The following is a 21,197-nucleotide window of genomic DNA, read 5'->3' on the forward strand; positions in this document are numbered from 1 at the left end:
GTGTATTTCTGAAAGCCGAGCTACTGAGCCGAAATGCAGACTGACCTATTTAGTTAAGAAACAGATAATGGAGCGCGAGGAATGTTAGCTTGCGTTAGGAACAAGATATACTCCTGCACCCTGTTGTGTTTCTTGGCCGATGGTTGCTACACTAACATTATTTGGCTGGGAGTGCAATTCGAACTGGCCAGTGGTTATGGTGACTCAGGACATCATTTATTTTTATATTATAATACACAAACACACACACACACGTTTTACCTTGTGGGGACTGTGTGAAAACCAGTCTTGTGAGTACTAACCCTTCCCAGCGTTTTAAAAATATACAAATAGCAGAAATATGTTCAGAAAATAAATAATATAGGATGCAGCTTCAAATATGCACAAATGCCTATTTTTAAACACGTGTACGGTACCATCCAGGCCTCCAGATAAGGTGGGTACCAGGTATTTTTACGCATGAAAAGCTGCCGTCGTATTTACAAGATTAATTATTTTCCTGGGTACATTTACACAGATTGAGAGCAGAGGGCAGTACAAAGGTCAGGTTACTTGACAAAAACCAGAAGGCTTCTTTTGATGTTTATCTACGTGGATGTAATTGCAAGCCACCTCTGAAACAGAATGTATTTTCTGAAGCCTTTCAAAAAAATAAACTGCACACTCTGATAAAAAGGAATGGTTTCTTTCCATGCAGCTTCAGAAGCACTGTGAATGTTTTTCTAGAGATGGAAAACTAAGTTGAAATTGAGAATTCATATTTTTCAACAAGTTATGCTTTTATTTTCAGTGAAAGCAAACCAGTATTGCACAGTTGCATTTTTCAAAGTTCCGGTGCTGTGTGCACAATCATGCGGAGGCAGATCATTTTTACACTTAGAATTTAATTTACACTCTAATTATAAAAACAGTGTGTAAAATGACTATGCACAGTCTAGTTTACATCCATTCAACCTTGCAGTCAATGGGGTACATTACTACAAATGGTCAGTGGCAGCAGAGTCTTTGCTCAAGGGTGAGTGATTGTCATTACACTGATCACAGGTGTTCTAGCCTCTCAAATCTTCAAGACTACAATTGAAACATCCAAAACCTGACTCAAGGAAGTGCAAGCGCTGTTCAAAAACAAATGAAAGTTACATTGGTAAATGAAATTGAAACTCAGCAAAACCGGTCCTTGTGATAATCCAGATAGGTATTTAACTTTATGTAGCACTTCATGAATGGCTCGTCATACATCTAGGTACTGTGATTATTATAACTCAGTCGATATTCAGTTAACCAACCTCTGAAGGATATTAGCTAAAAAGGTAGCTCAGACGGTTCAGCACTTGTTGCTGCAATCTGTGTGTGATCTGTAGGTTGCGTGTTCGAATCCCAGCAAGTCCAACTCAGCCTTTCATCCTTTCGAGGTCAATAAAGGAGTACCGACTTTTGTTTGGTGGCAATTGTGATAAATGTTCTATGAACAGCACTTTGCCAAAAGAGCTATTTAAATAACCATTTGACCACTAGATTAGATATAGAATTTAGCATTGAGTTCTTGCCTCTCTGCACTGTTGTATCATAACACTGGCATACCACTAGGTAGTAATAGCTCCAGGAAATTAGTACTTTCATTAAACATCAAAAGACAATTCTATTATCAAATCTCAAAACACAATTCATGTTTGCTTTACTATATAATTGGCTAGGTTTTTGTGATTTCAACATTTAAATATATACATGAGAGATCAAATGGCCAGAAATAATGAAGGGTGTATTCTGTCACAATGCAGAAAGCTGCCGCATAGTAATTATTTCCATACAGTTTTTGCACATGTCGGCTGGATGTCACATACAGTTTACTCTCTTGCAAAGGAGAAAAAAGTCATTTTTACTCTCTTAAAATCACATTTACTCTCAAAGTTTAAAAATAGAGGGTAAAATGCTCCCACCACTGAAATCTTATCTGGAGCACTGGTACCATCATTGTGGGGACTTGAACATGTGTTACCATGCTTAATTTTTCTTATTTGGAATTGAATGCATTCATAGACAAAGGCCTAAATGTTTTTTCACAATACTCTTTGTACATTATACAAATCTACTTCTATAGATGGGTATCTGGCCGCATCCTAGAAACACACAACAGATAGATGGTAATGTCATTAAACTTCCTTTAAGATATTCACTTAACAGCACTTAATACTGACATTGAACATTACAACACTCCAAATAAGTTAGAAAGGATTCCAAGATGGCCGCCTGCTAGTTCAGTAACAGTCGTATGATCTCCATTCCTAAAAGAAACCCAGCTCAGTGACAAAAGGCATCAGAAGGACCGAAGCCCGACTGGAGGTCCATCAATCCACAAGCGCTGGCACCTTCTGCAATACGCTAACACAGGAAGCACCCTGACGACGCATTAGCAACACAGCCCACGGCCTTTGCGAGGCAGACGGCGAGGAGTGGAGACAGTGGATAGAGGAAGCAGTGGACACTCTCCAGAGGGAAACGGGGGACCGGGTCAACTCACATTCGTTCCCATATCCCGCTGACTGCAGATTTCACTGCCCGGCTGGCAGGGGGAGTTCGGTCTGCAGAAATGGGCCCTCCAGACTCCGGCCCTGTGAACGCTCCAGCCGGTGGAGGGGTCGCAGCACGTTGGAGACCGGAGGTGTCCCAGGGGCCTAAGAGGAGCAACCATCTACCTAGAAAGAGGCGCAACCGCACACACAGGGTTGCAGGAGCGTCGCGTCACCTCCCCCTGCAGGGGAAGATTTTGGTGCGGGCCTCTCAGGCTGTGACTTCTGAAGATATCCTCCCCTCACCCCCCCACACCCCAACAAGTGAATGGCGAGTAACAAGCTAGCAGCAGAACAGCACCCGGACCCCCTGGGGGTTGGGAGGGGGTATGGGACACAAATCGCCAGCCAGTTTGGGCACATGCAGGATCAGCTGCTCCCCTCTTCCCTCCCCCATCCTCTCACCTGGAGGTCTTGGAACCCCCCGTGGGGTGTGCCCTGCATCCCGGTATTATTTGGGCCCTGGAGAGTCAATGCTGGGCGGTATGCACATACATTAGGGTGAACCTCAGGGTGGGCTGATCTTGGAGCATACTGGGACAATCTCCCCGTGTGCATGTTTGAGATAAAGTAACCTGATCAAAACAAACTAGTGGAGACCCTCAAGAAGAGCTAGCGGTCAATGCCAGGCACCCGGGAGAAAGAAAGAAAGAAAAAAAAAAAAAGCCTACACGGCAGCATACCTCCAAAGCATACCCAATCTGTAGCTGTTGGCTAAGGTCTACATAGGGAAAGGAAAGGGATGGTACCTCGAGACAACTCGAGGTACAAACAGGTGCACAAACAACAGCAGCCCAATAGCTACTAAAATATGTTCTTTAAGAAATGTAATTATTTAGACAAAATTATTCCACACGATAATCTTTAAATACAAGGCAATATTACTGATAACAGTGACCAATCAACAGTCTTGTTGGTTTGTACTCTATACATAGTATTCAAACAAAGACGCGATTCTCATTAGAGCAAGTTTCTCATACAATTATATCAAAAAAACAGAACACAAATATTTGGATTCAAATTACACAAACATATCTCATTCTTTAAACATTGGATAACAGCATAAATATTTCATTCAATTTTGATCTGTTAGATACAAGTTATAGTCCGGTAATATGATATCTGGACAGGAAAGTTTTGTTGTTTTCTCTTCTGTCTCATACTACGCATTTTGGGTTATTAAACCCTTCTTCAGGTATTGATATCAGTTGACTCTAAATAAATTGATATGGTAGTATTAATTTTATAATTTGTTGAATTAATTAGTAACTGAAATAATGATAAAGAGCTGAGTTAGTTACTTCACTAACCTGTTGCTGTGATCAGTGATTGTGGTCAAAAAAATCGTAAGTGATTCTTAGTACGATATCCCAATCCTATAAACAAAAAGGTAATGTGTATATTATAAAATCTATGGCTTACATATTACCGATCTAGATTGAAGGCAATCTATCATGGTACCAGTGGCTTAAAAAAGCACTGGGTACCGCTCAAAGATCGCAAGGTCTGCATAGGCACAGTCGAACCCATATTGTACATCAGACACCGCAAAGACCTACCAAACACACTAGACCCCGATATGGTTGCCTCCAAAGAGGACGTGTAGTACTGCTTCCTGGATTTCCAAGATAGATTCTCTGCCTCCTTTCAAGCGCTTGGTAAATGGATGCCTAGAAGAAGCGTAAACCTCACGAAAAAAGAATCATGTTCCGGTGCCTCACACTTAACATTAGGGACCTAAATACCCCCATCAAAAGGAGGACATTGGAACGTCTTTCCACACATCACACAGACATACTCGCACTTCAAGAAATGTATATCGAAGTCCAAGACAGTCATAAGTTAAAGACAAGAAATTACCCAACAATCATACAAGCAAACACTAGGAAGAAGACAGTTGGGGTTATTGTCGCTTTCAGGGCAGGCACCCAAGTATCCATTTTGAATACTAATGCCGACAGAGAGGGTCGGTTTCTCTTTCTTTTGATACAACTTGAATCTCTAACCCTAACAATGGCGTCCATATAAGAGGGGTTTCTTAAATCGGTCCTCTACGGTTTAGAACTTTTTAGCCAAACCAGAAATAACGCTGATGCAAGACCTAAATATTGCAATGGGATCTCCTTAGGGATAGAAGCTAAAAAAAAAAAAATACACTCAACCAACACCAACACTTGCCCTCAAATCTAAATTTGAACGACTGACGCCAGCGAAGTCTGGAACACCTTGAAGGGTAAGGAAATAGCTAATACTTACTATTCCAATGTGCTTGCTACTTTCGGGCATCAACCACGCTGATAGGAAAAACAGAACACAGATACTCACAAAATCACAATTTCAGACCATGTCCCACTGCCGTTTGACCTTAAGCTCCCCAGACTACAACCCAAACTATGGAGCTGGAGATTCCCTAGGGTGCTACTGACGGACCAGGTCATCTGGACAAGCTAGAAAGCAAAATGGTAGCTCACTTCAATACTAACACTAATGGTGAAACAGGTACAGCAGTAGTCCGAGACGCCTTTAAAGCTACACTGAGAGGCGAGATCATAACGATTGAAGCACATAGGAGGAAACTTCAAAGAAAGGCTGAACTAGAAATAGAAGTTAAGGGCACACTCAAATAGATAGAGTTAGACCCCAGTTCGGGTGTCCACTAGAACTCTAAGGTCTAACGACAATTTACTCTTAGTGACTCTCCGGAATAAAAACACCAGAGCGGGGGGTAGCAGCTTCCAGGTCTTAGCACCCAATCACTGGAACACCCTCCCTATCATTATCAAAAAAGAGACCTCGCTCCCCGGCTTTAAAAAACTGCAAAAAACATGGCTATTCAACCAATATTAGAACAAAGCACACCTGATCCAACTGTAAATAATATTTTGAGTGTATTGTATATTATTCTGCTTGCTGTAATAACGTTATGCACACTGTACAATTGTATGACTGATTTCTAAGCTGTCTGTAACCACGCCGTGATACCCCAGGGGCTGGGCGTGTAACCAATGAAAAAATAAAATAAAAAATAAATAAATGAGTTATAGAGGAACACTAAAGGTAAATTGGATTTCCTTCACACGAAACGAGCGGAATTAAGCCCAATTTATCTAAAGCAGAAGCATTATATTAAAGGCAAACAAAGCAGATATGCTGCTAGCTAGGCAACTTAAACAGAAATGCACGGCCCAAACAATACTGGGGGTGGAGGATCCTATGGGGAACAGGGTGACGGTGACAGAAGACATTACTGCACAATTTCAATCTTTTTACTCTGTGCTGTATGAGTCAGATCACCCTGATCATATTTCTAAAGTCAAACACTTACACACAATTCCATTAAATGAAATTTCTTTGTTGGACAGGTAGAAATTAGAGAGATGACCAGGGAGGAGGTTCTCCACGTGATAGCGAACTTGCCAGTGAATAAATTGCCGCGCCAGGATGGCTACCAGGCATCTTTCTTTAAGAAATTTCGTGCAACTCTAGCCCCCAAATTGATAGACCTTTTCAACTCGTTTGGTGCCGCTGGCAAAATAACACCTTCCCTGGAAGAGGCTAAGATAATTCTCTTCCCTAAACCTGGGAAAGATCCAGACAAATGTGGTTCATAGCGCCCAATCGTACTTATGAACATCGATGCAAAGTTATACACTAAAACTCTTGCGAACCAGGTGGAAAAAGTAACGCCCACACTAAATCACCCTGACCAAACAGGGTTTACCAAAATTCGTCAAACCAACGATAACATTAGAAGAGGGTGGCATTTACTGGAGAAAGTGGCTAAGAAAGGGGATGCAGTGGTAGTTGTGTCGCTCGACCCAGAAAAAGCATTTGACAGGGTCGAGTGGTCCTTTCTTTTCAATACCCTCCTAGAAATGGGCTTTGGCCCTAGATTTATAGCCATGACACAAGTCAATTATTTCAACCCCACGGATTAATAAACGGTCACTTCTCTTACTGGGGCACGAAACAGGGATGCCCCCTTTCCACTCTCCTTTACGCGCTACACTTAGAACAGCTGTTGTCACAACTGCGCCAATCAAAGACTATTAAAAAGGAATACCATTTGGAGGCGATGTCCACAAACTGATTGCCTATGCGGACGACATGCTCCTTACTGTCACTAACGCGGTTGTTTCGCTCCCAGCAGCGCTTCATGAGTTGGAAAGGTTTGGCGCAGTCGCCGGACTAAAAATGTATGTTACAAAATCTGAAATTATAAACTAGTCGGTCGGACAAGAGGATTTGGAAAAAGCCAAAACAGCGACACAGCTTCGCTTGGTCCCCAAGGCAATTCAAATTCTAGGGATGACTGTTACATGCACACTTGGGGAATTATACCTAGCTAACTTTCAGCCATTATTAGTGGAAATCCAGAAACAAACTACAGGAGTGGAATCCTCTCTCAATGTCATGGTTGGGGCAGATACATACTATCAAAATGGTCATTTTGCCCCGGGTGCTCTATTTCTTTCAAGCCCTCCCGATTGTGACCGTGTTTTTTCGTACTCTTCATAAGACAATATCCAATTTTATTCAGAAAAATAACGCCTGCCCCCTTGCATAGCGCTGAAAACTTTAATGCTTCCACCAAGTAGGTCCCCCAAATTTTCACGAATATTACTGGCCGGCTCAATTACGAGTGATTGAAACCTAGTTTGGGGAGGGTACAAATAGGAGATGGGGGCAGATGGAAAAGGCAGTGGTGGGCTGCAGAACGGGGGACAAATACTGGTTACCGAGATCAGATAGGCCACGGAATATACACCTCAGCACGATTACAAAGTAGTCAAAGACTCATGAGACCAAGCAATTCGACAACACTGTATCACAACATTTCCCTCCCCTTATACCACCTATTTGCGAACCGGCAATTTATCCCAGGTCTAAACGCCAACTAATTTTCACACTGGAAAATAGCGGGGTGTGCAAAATTCTGCTATATGTTTTTGGGTGACAATATCAAATCATTTAACTTATGCAAAGAGGAACTAATGATTCAAGAGAATCAGAGGTATCAATGCTTTTAGGTTCCTCACTGGTTTATGGCCCCTTCAAACAGATCCGCTGCACAGAAAGCCCTCACACCATTCGTAAAATGTATGGGCTCTAACTCCGAGGAAAGAAAACAGGATCTCAAAGATATACACATTCTTGACGGATGAGCCAAAGAAGACAACACTACCTTACCAAACTAGGTGGAAGAGAACACTGGGTTATACGCCATCGGAAGAGACCTGGGCTAACATTTGGGGCGATATTCCCAGTAGATCTCTCCAGATCTAGAAATTAGGTTTTAAATTGATGTTCCAATGGCATTACATTCCTGAAGACTTACACAAGATGACACCTAGCATCTCTGACTCATGCTGGAAATTGTGTCGGGTGGGGGGGGGGGGTGGAGCCACTGGTTACACATTTGGTGGTCCTGCCCTAAATTACAACCATTCTGGGAAGAAGTGAATACAAATATCCAGGATATATTTAAAGTAAAATCTGAGTGACCAGTAGGGCAATGCCTTCTTGGCATGGCTAGACAGGAAACCAGACAATGGCCGAAACAAAGAAGAAAAGCATATTGTATCTTACAGATGGCAGCACTACTGGTGGTAGCTCAAGATAATCCAAAAACCCCAAATACCCCCCCCCCCCACACTGCATATCAGAGACTGGCATCACAAACTCTGAAACTTTAAGTCCTTGGAAAGGGTCACGTATGCGAATCAAGGGGAGCACACAAGACTCTCGGCTGAATGGGCGTCTATATTGGACTTTTCACATGGAGATTATATGGAACAATATTGCCTGAAAAAATTACAAATATTAGACATTCTGAGACCTGTTGAAAAATGTCAAGACCTGTAAACTGGGGAGGGGGAAACATGGAAGGGTGGGGTATAGCTTGGTAAGGTTCTGTTATGTTCTATCTGAAAACCAATAAAATGTTTTTAAAAAAAGAAGAAAGGAGACCTTGGGCACAAAGGGCTTAAGCCATCCCAAGCCAGGGGCTGCCACCACCCCAGCCAGGAATATAGATAAGACCCCAACTAAAGCATTTTGTGGTATAGTATGCTAATAAGCTTGTCCACCAAAATGTAATTGTAACCTAATCTGAATGAATAAACAAATAGGTACTACACTGTAATAAACCAAAACTAACCAGACATTACCCATCATCAGTTGGAAGAAAGGTAGGACAAGAGGGCAGAGTCATAATTCAGAGGGCCAAGCTTCTAATCTGTTTTTTGCATTAAGCACCAATGAAAAAGGACCTGAAATGCAGCTTTAGGAGAATGTTTCGGGCGAAATCAGGTAAAGACTACAATCCCCATGATCCTCTGGGGTGCTGTTGGTCCGGAGTGAGGCAGGTATTTTCATTTGGCGATTTAAGGCATCCCTCAGCCCCTGCTGCCTGTTGGCAATTGTTGCTGTGGCAGGCACGAGCCGGGGGGAGCAGGGGTGCAGACTATGTGTGGGGGTGCACAAGACCCAGGCCAGGCGGTGAAACGCTGCATTGCAAGCAGTATTTTGTTCCCCGCTGGAAAGGAGAGCAACACGGCAGGAGTACGTTTTCAACGCTGGAGAAACCTTTGCCTGGGGAGGTGCTGGCGAGACCCCCTCCCCCACCAGGCCTGAGATAAGTGCTCTCACTTGAATATATTGCAAGAGTGCTTTGTTTGTTGGGTACAGAGCGCACTGTTTGTCGATCCTGTTTGAACTATTTCTTCTTAACTGTGATCTCTCACATGTCGATCAATCCACACGTAGGATTTACAACAGAACGCATGAGCTATGTTAGGCATTTCACAGAATGCTTTTCCTCCCCACAACTGTTTATCTTGCTGTGTGCTTTGAATCTAGCTGCATTATCTCCACTGATCTTTCGTTAGTCTAGAACAGTGGTATTCCAACTGTTAGATTGGAAGAAACGGGCAGGGGCGGCTCACATGGTCGGGCTGAAGCAAGAAACTGTCTCAGGCACCAATGAGAAAGTGGCCCGCAGTTGTAAATGGATATTCATTCCTTTAGTCACAGACTTTGAGTAGTACTTTATGTTAAAATATAAGTCCATTTTGATATTTAAAGAATATTTATTCAGCAACAAAGGTCATAATTACTAACTGCATAGTGAAGTAACTCATCAAACTGGCCCACATTAGCCAAAAAGGTGGCCCATTTTGACTGGCCCACAATAGTATTTTTGGTACAGGTATTGCCCTATAGGCCGGTCCGAGTGTCGCGGCTCATCCATATGGCGAGTGGGTGCACACCCAGTGGCCCCTTCACCGATTATGGAGGAGCTAAGGAGCCAGCCCAGTGAAACAATGAGCACTGCCTCAGCTGCTTTTTCCAGCTAGGTGGAGTGCTCCTCGGCTAGCAGAACTGTCAAAGAGAAACACTATTTCCTTTTGACATTACACAGCCGCACATGCTCACTGAGCCATGCAAGGCTGGGGGGAGGGGTGGGGGGGGGGGGAGGGGAGGTTTGCTTCGCCAGCATTGCATAGCTCATTGGAAATGCTGGCTGGGGCACTGCATGTGCGAGGGGGAGCTCCTGAACCTCCTCGCACATACGGACAGAGCAGCCTGGAGGAGGGCATTTCAGCACCCACACGCATGCCAATGCAGAAGGTACGTTTATGTTCATGTTCATTTTCTTTCTTTTATGCTTGTGTTATGAGTGAGTGTATGGTGATGGATGCTTGTGTGAATGCTAAAGTGATTGCTGTATGAATGTATGTGTGTTAGTTTGTTTTGGTCAGTTGAGTTCATTTTGGCAAGTGGTGGGATAGAGATGGGAAAGAGGGTTGTACAACAAAGGCATTTTAAAAATGCCTAAATGCCTTTGATGCAGTATCCCCCCCACCCACCTGCCAAAATCAGCTCTCCTTCTGAGGGTATATTTTTACTGGACATCTATAATAGATTGTCCAGTAAAACATGTCATGCCTTCCCTCTGGCCCCCCCAGCACCAATTGCACTGTTTGGCTATTTACCCCATTTTTTTTATTTTTTAAGTATGCTATACAATGGTTTGGTTTGGGCTCCCTCGCTGCGCTCAGTCGCTGTGCCATTTCTGGGGGAAATAGTTTTGCCCCTCCACTTAAAAAATTCACCAGCCACCACCGGCCGTTAGACTGTTCGGAACGGGATGGGGGGAGCCCAGGGACTGTGGTGGGAGAACGATGGGCAGGAACCATGGGATAGTGGTGGGACCAGGGGGGGGGGGGGGGCCCAGGGTGTGTGATGGGGTGGGGAGAGTCCAGAACCGGGTAGGAGCGGGATGAGGGAGCCCAGCGACTGTGATGGGAGCAGGTGTGGGAGCCCAGGGACTATATTGGGAGTAGGGTGCTGCGGTGATGGCGCACAATACATAATGTCCATTTGGCATTTTTGGGGGGGCACAACCATGCCCAAATTCTGCCGAGGTCAAAAAAGTTTGAAGACCACTGGTCTAGAAGATAGTCAGTTAGAGGTTTAGGGAACTATGTACTGCACTTAATGTCTTTGGGCGGTATGGAAATGTGTTGCATTTAGATGGGACCTCTTCAAGCTGCACGGATATTCGCACATACCTACCAGTATGCCGACTCTCCTCTGCACCAAAAAACAATAGAATGCGGCTATCCCCCATGATTACCTGCGGCCTAGTTGCACACATAATTATACACCATCATGCACAACTCAATCTTTAGAGCGCAGCTAGCCCCCACAAAGAAAGAAGAAACAAAACTGCCTAGATGCACACGAGACATAGCTGTCGCCACATCCTAATCTGAGATTAGTAATGTACCCTATCATGAATGTACACCAGAATCTATACGATAGACTGCTGAGGAGCTACATTTCGTGATAATGAAGATCAAACCTCGTTCAAGGTGGTACCAGAGACCATGTGATAGATGTGTGCAACTTTATGATAATTAACATGAAACCGTAAGTAGGGTGACACTATGAATAGTTAAGAATAGGTCATTACCATATCTGTCATAAAGAAGGTGTGTTTTCATGGTAAGTACCAGGGTAGAGCAGAACAGCATTAGTTCCCTCACCATGATGTTTCTAGGGCTCCTGTCAGCACTGCGCAGATATCAATATTTAAATTCACCAGATTCAGTTATCTGATGTTAGACTTATCTCGGATACAGTATTAATCGCACCAAGTGATAATACGAGGGCAGCACACATGTTAAATTTACGAGCTGTATCTATAGACAATTACCGCCATGAATATACACTAGGATATTCCCACGCTGACTAGACTCAAGCTACAACATGTAGCAGCCACAGCATTAAGCCATTATAGTTCACCAACTGTGCCCACCTCTGAAACATCGTTAGCATCAGAATACGTACGAAGAACAGTGCAACAAACATTCTCTCAGAGCAATGAGTATGAGGTAGGCGCCATCAGTATAGATTTCACACATATTGGTTACAAACCGTTGAACAAAATTACAACTAGTGAGAGTTACGGGTGCTAACATGTTAGTTAATACAGTCTTGACTAGCTTAAGATGGCCGCCGCCGTTTCTTGCCTTTGACGTTCCCATGGTAACCACCTCAATACCTTTACTTACCCAGCAACGGAGCGTGCTCACCCCAGGCATCTCTAGAGACAGTCATTACCAGATCAGAGGTAAGAGAACTATGCTGCATTACAGTGGTACATTAACACTAATTGTCATCAGCGCCCTAATCTCACTCTCTCGTGTTTCTTTACAGCACGCAGTCCGTACTTTGTTATACAGAAATCTGCTTTACAGCCCACAATTGAAGCACATAGATAAGATACAGCCAAGATCCATTTGCACACTAGGGTTTTACAATAACAAGGCGTGAATTAGGATTCTTTGGCCCAACCCATACTCTTACTTATATATTTTAGATTATTCGTTGGCAGCAACAAGCACAGGTTAGTGTTTATGTGGATCATCATGTCGACACGTGTATTATATATTGTAACAAGGGTTACTTTAGGAATATCTACCCTTGCTAATTCAGATCACTATGTATTTTTTCCTTTACCTTGCACCTCTGATATGTCACGTGGCAACATGAAAACACGTATGTACATGTTTGATATACTTTTCACTAATTGAACATGATTGCTAATGTATGCATATGCAATAGTATGACAGCATTAATTTGGTTTTATGCAACGCATATTGACTGCTACCACTGTGTACTGACAATGTGGGATGGCGAACTGGGGGAAACCCGGGACTGGTCCTATAAAAATTTGACGTTAATGAATGGAATCTGGCAATGATACGGATTATCTTTGTTTATGTGATTGATGGATTCTATGAATGTGTGGCATGATGTTATGAACATTTTGTGGAATTTTGCGCATACTCATGTGAATTATTGGTTTTTACACGAATGGTGGGGTATTATTTATATGGGTTATAAAAACGTACTAACCAGCATGAGCTGGCCCCGAGGAAGGATATCAATCCGAAATGCATAGGCCAAAGATAGCTTTTCTGGTGCATCTGCCCCAACAGTGACGTGAAACTGTGGAACTATAAATAAGCATATTTTGAAAAAATACACCCGAAATGGAGATGATTTTTTTGAAAAAAGCCAATCTTAAGACCACATGAAAAGAACTATACCGCTTGTGTGGAATTGGGGAGTGCAGCCCGCACCGCTGGTTTCACGGCCAAGGTCCTTTTTTCGCTTAAATGCACACAATCTCATACAAGCACCATAATAGGGGACGATGTGAATTAAGGTCCTTTTTTCGCTTAAATGCACACAATCTCATACAAGCACCATAATAGGGGACGATGTGAATTAAGCACCTTGACGCTACCTGAAAATGCAACCTGTGGACACCCCTCTAAAAAATAGAGAGATGAGAAAAACCAATAAACAAGCCCATTTAGTGACAGGCATTACATGTAGGACCAACAGGAAATGACAGCTACATATTCATTTAGCTAAAGCATGCATGTGCTTTGACATATCATAGTAGCAGTTTGCATCAGCTTAAGAAATATATAAAAGGGTGTTATGAAATACAGGAGTGCTGCCAGTTTATATTGGCAAACACAATGCATGAGAGTTCCAAATTCAGACAGCTTTTCTCTCCCTCAGTCTGAGCATGAAATAGCATGCAGGCTCATATGGAAACACACACCATGTACATTATATATTACATACAATCATGTGTTTTCTAGCTCAATTAGCATAATATCATTTTAGTTAGAAACGTCTATAGGAAGAGTATTGATTATTTTACTTTAGCTAAATGCAACACACATAGTCCAGAGTTGAGTTAATTTTTCTTCAAGCACATAATCCTTCTCTCAGAGCAAGATATTCGACAATTAATTCCAGAGTTCGCAACATTGCACAGAGAAGCCTAATATCGTGCAGAAATTGACAGTGCAACAATTAAGAATGACTACAGCTTTTTCCTACACTAGTTTAGCTCCCAGCAGTGAACGATAAATGCAACTTTCAAAATATAGTCACCCCAGAGGCGAGGACAGGACTTGGTGTACTGATTAGCTGAGATGACACAAGGTTATCAAGTCACACAGACAGATTTTAGAACAACTATAACAAATGGTGCCCTCAGGCTAGACACCTGAATGCCGTGTTCTGGCAGAAAAAGGGAACAGCCAGACATTCATAGCTATAGATTGAGCACAGTACCACACTGCCATTTGTGGACTAAATAAGCATGTGCAAGAGCTCTTTTTCTAACAAATCGTTATGAAGAAACCATTATTTAGAGCACAGGCTTTCAAGAGATAGTAGGAAAAACAGACACCTCCACATGAATGCCCCATTAATAAAAGACAACCTGTGATGTCACACCATACAAAATTAGCATTATTTATACCATAGCATTAAACCGGGAGCCTAAGGGCAATGCAGTAATCCATATTTAAGACACACCGTTTGAATGCATTAGGAAAATAAAGCCATTTTGTTATGTGCACTGCACTAACATTTGTACGTGCTTGAATGAGCCAAATTCACAAGCAGCTAAGCCCTGCATAGAAGGTCAGAGACAGGACATAGGTGAGTCATGGGAATAGGAAAACTGTGTACAAGTAAGTTTCCACTGAGCAGAGTTACAAAATGTAACATAGATCTTAATGTCAAAGGGTTTTGATGGTAACCCGAAGAGGATTCTGGAACAAAAAGTTATATTTTATATGTCACATGGATTACCTCACAGGCAGATAATTGGTTATAACAACTGTATTCATACCACTCCACTCTTACACCTACTGAGGCAACCAATAGAAATTGCAATCTAATTAGCTACATGTGTTTTTCGACAAATCCCAACTTGTGTGAAACAAAATGACTTCATTAGAGATGACTGTACATCTGATATTCTACTATAGGTTTAGAATAGGCCAATGAAAATGTATAATGATTACAACCATTTCTATCATTACTTACACCAGCCAATCAAGAAGACGCAGTGCTCAAAATTGTTGCATTTTTGCTTTCTATAAAACGTAATAAAAGCCTGTACTCACACCATTACAAGTTGAATGTCTGTTGATATTTCCCTGCTTGATTAGTTTGCAATACATTTTTGGTTTTTCTTATATCCTGTGCATTGGATTTGTTGGCTTTTTGAGTACCGTTATTGGCAGAAGAAAGGGCCTTGCCATACAACCACCTCCGCTAGAACGCAGCAACCCATGACAATTCGGCCTAGCTGCACGCATACTACTGGTCTCACACAACCTCCCCACTACTTGTATTCGAATGCAGCTACCCACCACAAATTTTGGTATAGCTGCACACATATTGAGTGCACACACGCACTACTTACCACCCTACTTTCCTGCGGTCCCTGAGAGTGTTCAACCCAGAGCGCGTTGAGATCATACCAATGGTGAAAGGCGCTATACAAATGCCCAATGACGTACAAAATTTATTTTATTCCATGTCTAAACATGCTTTAATTACAGTAGTGTAAAAGAGCATCTTTAGACATGTACTTATTTGTAATCTGGGACCTGTAGTTTATTAATTCAGGATATGCAAATAAAACAATTATAGTTGTTTGGCTTAGAGGCTAATAAAATAAAAAACATTTTAGAGGGCTTTTTTTAACGCTTTGTTTGAATGCGTTTGTGTGCATGTGGGGATGGGTATGCGTGTGGATGTCTGGGGCAAAGGTGGAGTTTGTGTGCACTGAGAGCAACATGAGGCCGAACTGGGGTCAGCATGTGCATATATTGACTTCGAATGCAGGATTTGATACTAGCATCATAAAAGGTGGGCAGTGTGGACATATATTGCTCAGATAGGCCTTTTGGGCAACTCAAAGAATGAACATATGTGTTTTACAGCTGCAATCCTGGCATGTATTATTCAGACCACACTCATTACTTTCTTTGGGCACAAAGTGCATGAAAGGGGAACGTACCTCATATCCGGTTTAATCAGAACCTACTTGAAAGCGGGGCAATGCTGGCATATACTGTTGAGAGGCATCCATTTTTAGTTTTGGCTATTAGGGGGCACTAATGCAAGGCATAAAATAAGCAGTGTCGCATGGCAATTTGCTATGCAATTCTTTAGGTTTGCTAATTAAATTGACTTGTGTAGCACAGATAGCCCTTTAAATTACCATGTTCAGTGAAAGCACAGGTCACCCTGCATTGCTCTCTCTGCCCTCTTTTCTCTCTTGACCAATTCAAAGGGGCTAAAGGAGAATATGTGCAGCAGTAATCCTCTCCAATCTTAAAAAGTGCCAATGGCCTATGTGGGAGTTCTAGGCAAGAAAAGTTATCTTTTTCCAAATAATTGCAAACCAGAAGTAATCGGATGATACTTTTATTAAGCTAACTATATCCCATTTGGCAAAGAACAGTATGTGTTAACTTTATTTTTAAAACCCAGTCCTGCAATTCCATTCCTCTAAATGCAAGTTGTTACATAATGCATAATTACAGTACTGCTGCTGCAAAACAGTAGTTAGTACATCTAAATCTCAGTATCAATTATATTTAATTGTGATGGGGAAGGTGCATCATATTGATGAGTGATCACTTTTGAAAATGTACATGATCATAAACCAAATGCTTTTGATGGCAAACCTACTTCCGAGACCTGCTGGTTGCATACATCTTTGCATCAGGTGCTCAACCTATGAGCTTATACCAAACTATTTGATAGTCTATCTTATCACCCTGTTAGTTTATATCAACTACCCTGAAAGTGAGCTGGTCAGAAACCACAATATTTTACCTACTTTGCCCAGTTCTCTGCACGATATGACGAGGGCTGGAAATTTAGGGGAGCTGGGAGCTATTTAGCTCCTGCTTCCAACATAGTAGAGCCTGGTTAGCCTGAAATCAACAGCTACATTAGTCACCTATGGCCAAATGGCGACTTCCAAAAATGTAAATGTGACATAAAGAATTAGAACACATCTAATATACATTTAAACACAAAGGTTCATACAAAATGGACAAAAAGTAAAAGGAGAATTTCTGGTAGCTCCTAGTTCCCCCACGATAGCTCCTGCCTACAGAGTGATGCCCAAAATCCAGGAGCTGGATTTAGCTCCTGCTCATCGAATCTCAATTTCGAACCCTGTTGAACATCCACTCTGCTTAGTATTACTTCTTTCTTCCTACGTAAAGGAATAAAACAAAGCAAACTAGATGTATATGCCAAGTAGTGCTCACTAGTTCCTTCCAGTCTGTACATTTACAGATCTACTGCAATACCATTCACTGTAGTTTGCCTCCGGAGCTTGCTTTGCTCCACGAATATGATTGCATTACATAGTAGCACTTGCTGGAGAAAGCTGGCCAATCCAGAGCTCAGGACTGCAAATGGAACCTGCAAGAAGACGTACACATTTCACCCTGACCATGGAGGCATTGCCCCAGGTCAAGTCTCCACTGGGTGCAACACATCGACCTCCCCAACCCTGCTGCCCACGCACATGCGCACCTCCCGGCTCATCTCCAGGTTCTGGAAATAGTACAGTTGCAGACATACAGAAAGCATGAAGTGCGCAAAGCCTGGTTCCCTTAAAAAATAACAAATAAAAGTATCAGCAACCCAGTTGGCGGCTCTATTTGCTAATAGTGATAAATACTGCTTTCATGGGTGCACATGGCTAGAATGCTGTGCTTAGGCCTACCTGTCTCGAGCTTGAAGACGTTTAGCGCCCTGCATCTCCTGAAAGTGGTGTTTAACACTATACTGAAAACAGTTAATATCAATTGCAGGCAAGGCTCATCTTGTGAAGTTGACAATTACTCTGCCTACTGCAACACCATACTACATACTTGGTCTCAGGCTATGAAGTTTCGTTAACTTTGTGAACCTTACACAGCAAATGATGGGTCAAGCATATATTATACGGGACACTGCCCTGTGCAACACCGACTCCACAGAGCCTTGCTCTGAAAACTATTTGTGTCCAATCGTGCAGCTAACCTTAACATTTTACAGTGACTCATCTCACTAATGTCTTGCTTAAGCGGTACAAAAAATGCTGTATTGTTGCTCATTTTATGTCTTTGGTACAAATAACTTTTGGTGGCATCTAAAAATATTAGTAATAAATGTTAATCAAACAAGTTAGTTTGCAGATTACTTCAATTAGCAAATTCTGCTAATCCATTTTTGAAAACGAATTTATAACTTGTATTGCATTAGAGTAAAACTTGGGAGTAATGGCATATGGGGAGGGACACAAGCACGTAGGCATTTGGTTACTTACCCACCTCTTGACTGGCCATGGACCTGCTAATCGCTATGGCCATTCCAACCCACGTCCTGCCCCTCCCCACCCAGAACACATCCTCCTGCAGTCTCTTTGAATTAACTTTGTCAAGTCTTAGCATACAACTTTGTGCTTGAAGGGCCACTGTTTGTTCAAAGTCTTCTGAGAGTTAATAGGAGCAGCAGCACTACTAGTGTAATAAAGTCTTAACCAGGTCTGCCTTCTACCACTCGATTTATAAGCACTATGTGTGTCCTTCACTGAAGCCCTGTTAAAAAAACACGCATTGGAAAAGCCAACAGTTTTGGCTTGTGTATATGTATTGGGCATTTGCAAGACACCGTTATTCTATGTTTTGGTTTATTTTACATTTATATAGCGCACCAAGCCCTTAGGCATCAGGGTGCTGTTACTTACATGTTACTCTCAGAGTTTGGTTACAGATACATTAATGTTACTCAAATTACTTAATGTTAGATTACATGTGCATGTTACTTATGCCCTATGTCCAAGTACACCATTTTGCAGCTGCTACCATCTATGGCCAGTTAATACCGCTATGACAGTGGCTAGCAAATGCCTTTCCCATTCCTACACAAAATCCCAAACTGGTGGCATTGCCAATGCTGGTTTTCTTGGGCAGTTAACATCAACACCTGTTACAAGGTGTAATATGTGTGCCATTCAGAGTGGAGCGGACTCAGTGCTTAATGTTTGGGGGGTTTTACAATGGCTTAGCCAAAGCACTTGTTTTTGAGCCCCTGCACTTGTCTCAGACTCACTTTGATTATTAAGTGGCGATAGCCAGTGCATCCATCAACCACAATGAGCAGGTACAAGCTTCAGTGTAACCCCAAATATGTCAACAATGTAGAGCAGCTATGGGTGGTGGCAGCAGGGGGGGCGGGGGACTGGCCACCTGCAGTGTCAGAAAACCCCTCACACAACTCTTGATACTCCTTTGACAGTAACGGAAGAGAGAGTATATGGCGAGCATGCATACTTACAAAGGAACGCGAACTGCCTGTGAAGTTGAGGCGTTAGCAAGATTTTGTAAACAACGTGTGCCGTTGACCGGTTTCAGAATTTTAACAGACAGGAAAGCTACTAAAATCGGATGACGGCTGCTGGTTTAACAGTTGAAATTGTACTCGCTTGGCTCTCCTATTCTAGTGCCCATTCAAGAAATGTAAAACCGAAAATCGAGTCACAGCAGATAATGGTTGCTGTCACAAGCTCAAGCATGAAACACGAACCTAGACAATTAACATGCATAGAGTGTTGGAGAGTTTAAATCACATGTAAATGAGGTTGTCCTCGTCGATACTGCTTACCTTGACGCAGCCGCTCCGAATGAAAAGCCCCCGCCTGCAGCACTACCCCCAGTTGTCGCCCCCAGGGTGGCAGTGCCGGCCCCGAACGAGAAGCCGGTAGCCATGTCCCAGGATTAACCCCCGTGACTTGTGGCTAGGTCTGGGCTCATGCGGTTCAGCGAGAGGTGAATATTACAGTCCTGGCTACGGTAGTTAGTGGCTAACGTTCCAGGTGTAAAAAGTGACATGAAACCGGCGCTTACACGGAAACTTCATGTAAACATCATGGCACGAAAGAGATATACCCGCGCACACTATGAGCAGTACTACTGCGCACAATCACACTAACGACACAGCCAGGCCCACGGCACTAGGAGGGACGTACGGCGGCACGCAAAGCATGCTGGGTTCAGGGAGGTCTCCCTAGCAGAGGCGGGGCTTTGCGATGCTTATACGATTCCATAGTGTTGCAGTGGCCAACTTTACCAAGGATTTTACCGGAATGTTTAGACGGTACAGTGCCCACGGTTTCAAAGGGTGTCTGTCATTCGAGCCCAATCCTCACAGCACCGTGTCTGGTAACATTAGTGGCAGAAATTGACTTTTAATGTAAACGCAGCACATCATGTAAGAAAACTGTAGGACCATCATACATGCATCACACTCACCCGTGACGTGCTGTCTCCAGATCCTGCATGGCAAAATGTATGCAAACATCCTCATTTGCGTATGTGTTGACGCCAACAGAAGTGACTTCATAGAAAACAGGATTGCAGGGAGCATGCTTAAAGGCACAGTGGGAAGTGAGTTTACAAGAAGTTGCCATAAGTAAGGGTAGTGGCAATTAACGGTTTATTATATCTGGAGCAACTCGACAGTCATTAAACCATGAGTGAGTTTTTTTTAAGAATAGCATATACATATATTTATTACGAAATGCCAATAAAAACAATTATATTTTTTAATAATATAATACAATAAGCTATGAAGTTAATAATTTACAGGGACTCCAGATACAACACAGTGAGAGTAAATGATTTGGACACGATCATACACTTTGTTAAGTGGTGAAGCCAGGGTGTGGGCAATTAAACACTTGACCAAAAATATTCCCATGTTTAGTTGATAATACGTATTTGGCTTTGGTTTGATTTTCATCTGCTTTAATAGACGACCTGATACTGCTTGACTATACCCCAGTTGGCTTGCAACGCCAGCTGAACAATTTACTTCAATACACACAGAAAAATTACCTCGAAATTAACGGGAAAAAAACAAAGTTTATGATTCTGGAAAAATCTAAGAGGAGCAAAGAGAAAATTCACCTAACTTTGAATGGAAACCCTATTGAAAAACTCCAAAACTTCAAATACCTGGGTGTAATGTTAGACAGTTCAAAAACAGACAAAGCGATGCAAGAGACACTCAAGGAAAAAGCAAAACAACTAGCAACACAAGGCAAGGCTATAGATCGAAAATATGAACGATATTCAGATGTCCCTGTACTTGAATTTTATAAAAGAAAAGTGATACCGTCACTAACCTATGGAGCTGAAGCATTTCCAAACATTCCACCGATTATCT

At 42.4% G+C, this 21,197-nt stretch overlaps 1 protein-coding gene across 2 annotated transcripts in view; it reads right to left on the reverse strand.

The window, feature by feature from the left end:
- Window positions 1-20,038, reverse strand: part of NUP58 (nucleoporin 58) — an 891,091-nt gene extending 871,053 nt beyond the window's left edge. Inside the window, exon 1 of one of the 2 annotated variants that reach the window (XM_069640546.1) lies at window positions 19,635-20,038. In XM_069640546.1, coding sequence (XP_069496647.1) covers window positions 19,635-19,738 — 104 coding nt within the window. In that variant the 5' untranslated portion in view covers window positions 19,739-20,038. The remainder of the gene's footprint in view (window positions 1-19,634) is intronic. The other variant, XM_069640545.1, reaches the window with a different exon arrangement.
- Window positions 20,039-21,197: the final 1,159 nt, after the last annotated feature.

Source organism: Ambystoma mexicanum, chromosome 7q (genome assembly GCF_040938575.1).
Source record: "Ambystoma mexicanum isolate Mex_15411 chromosome 7q, UKY_AmexF1_1, whole genome shotgun sequence".
NCBI lineage: Eukaryota > Metazoa > Chordata > Amphibia > Caudata > Ambystomatidae > Ambystoma > Ambystoma mexicanum.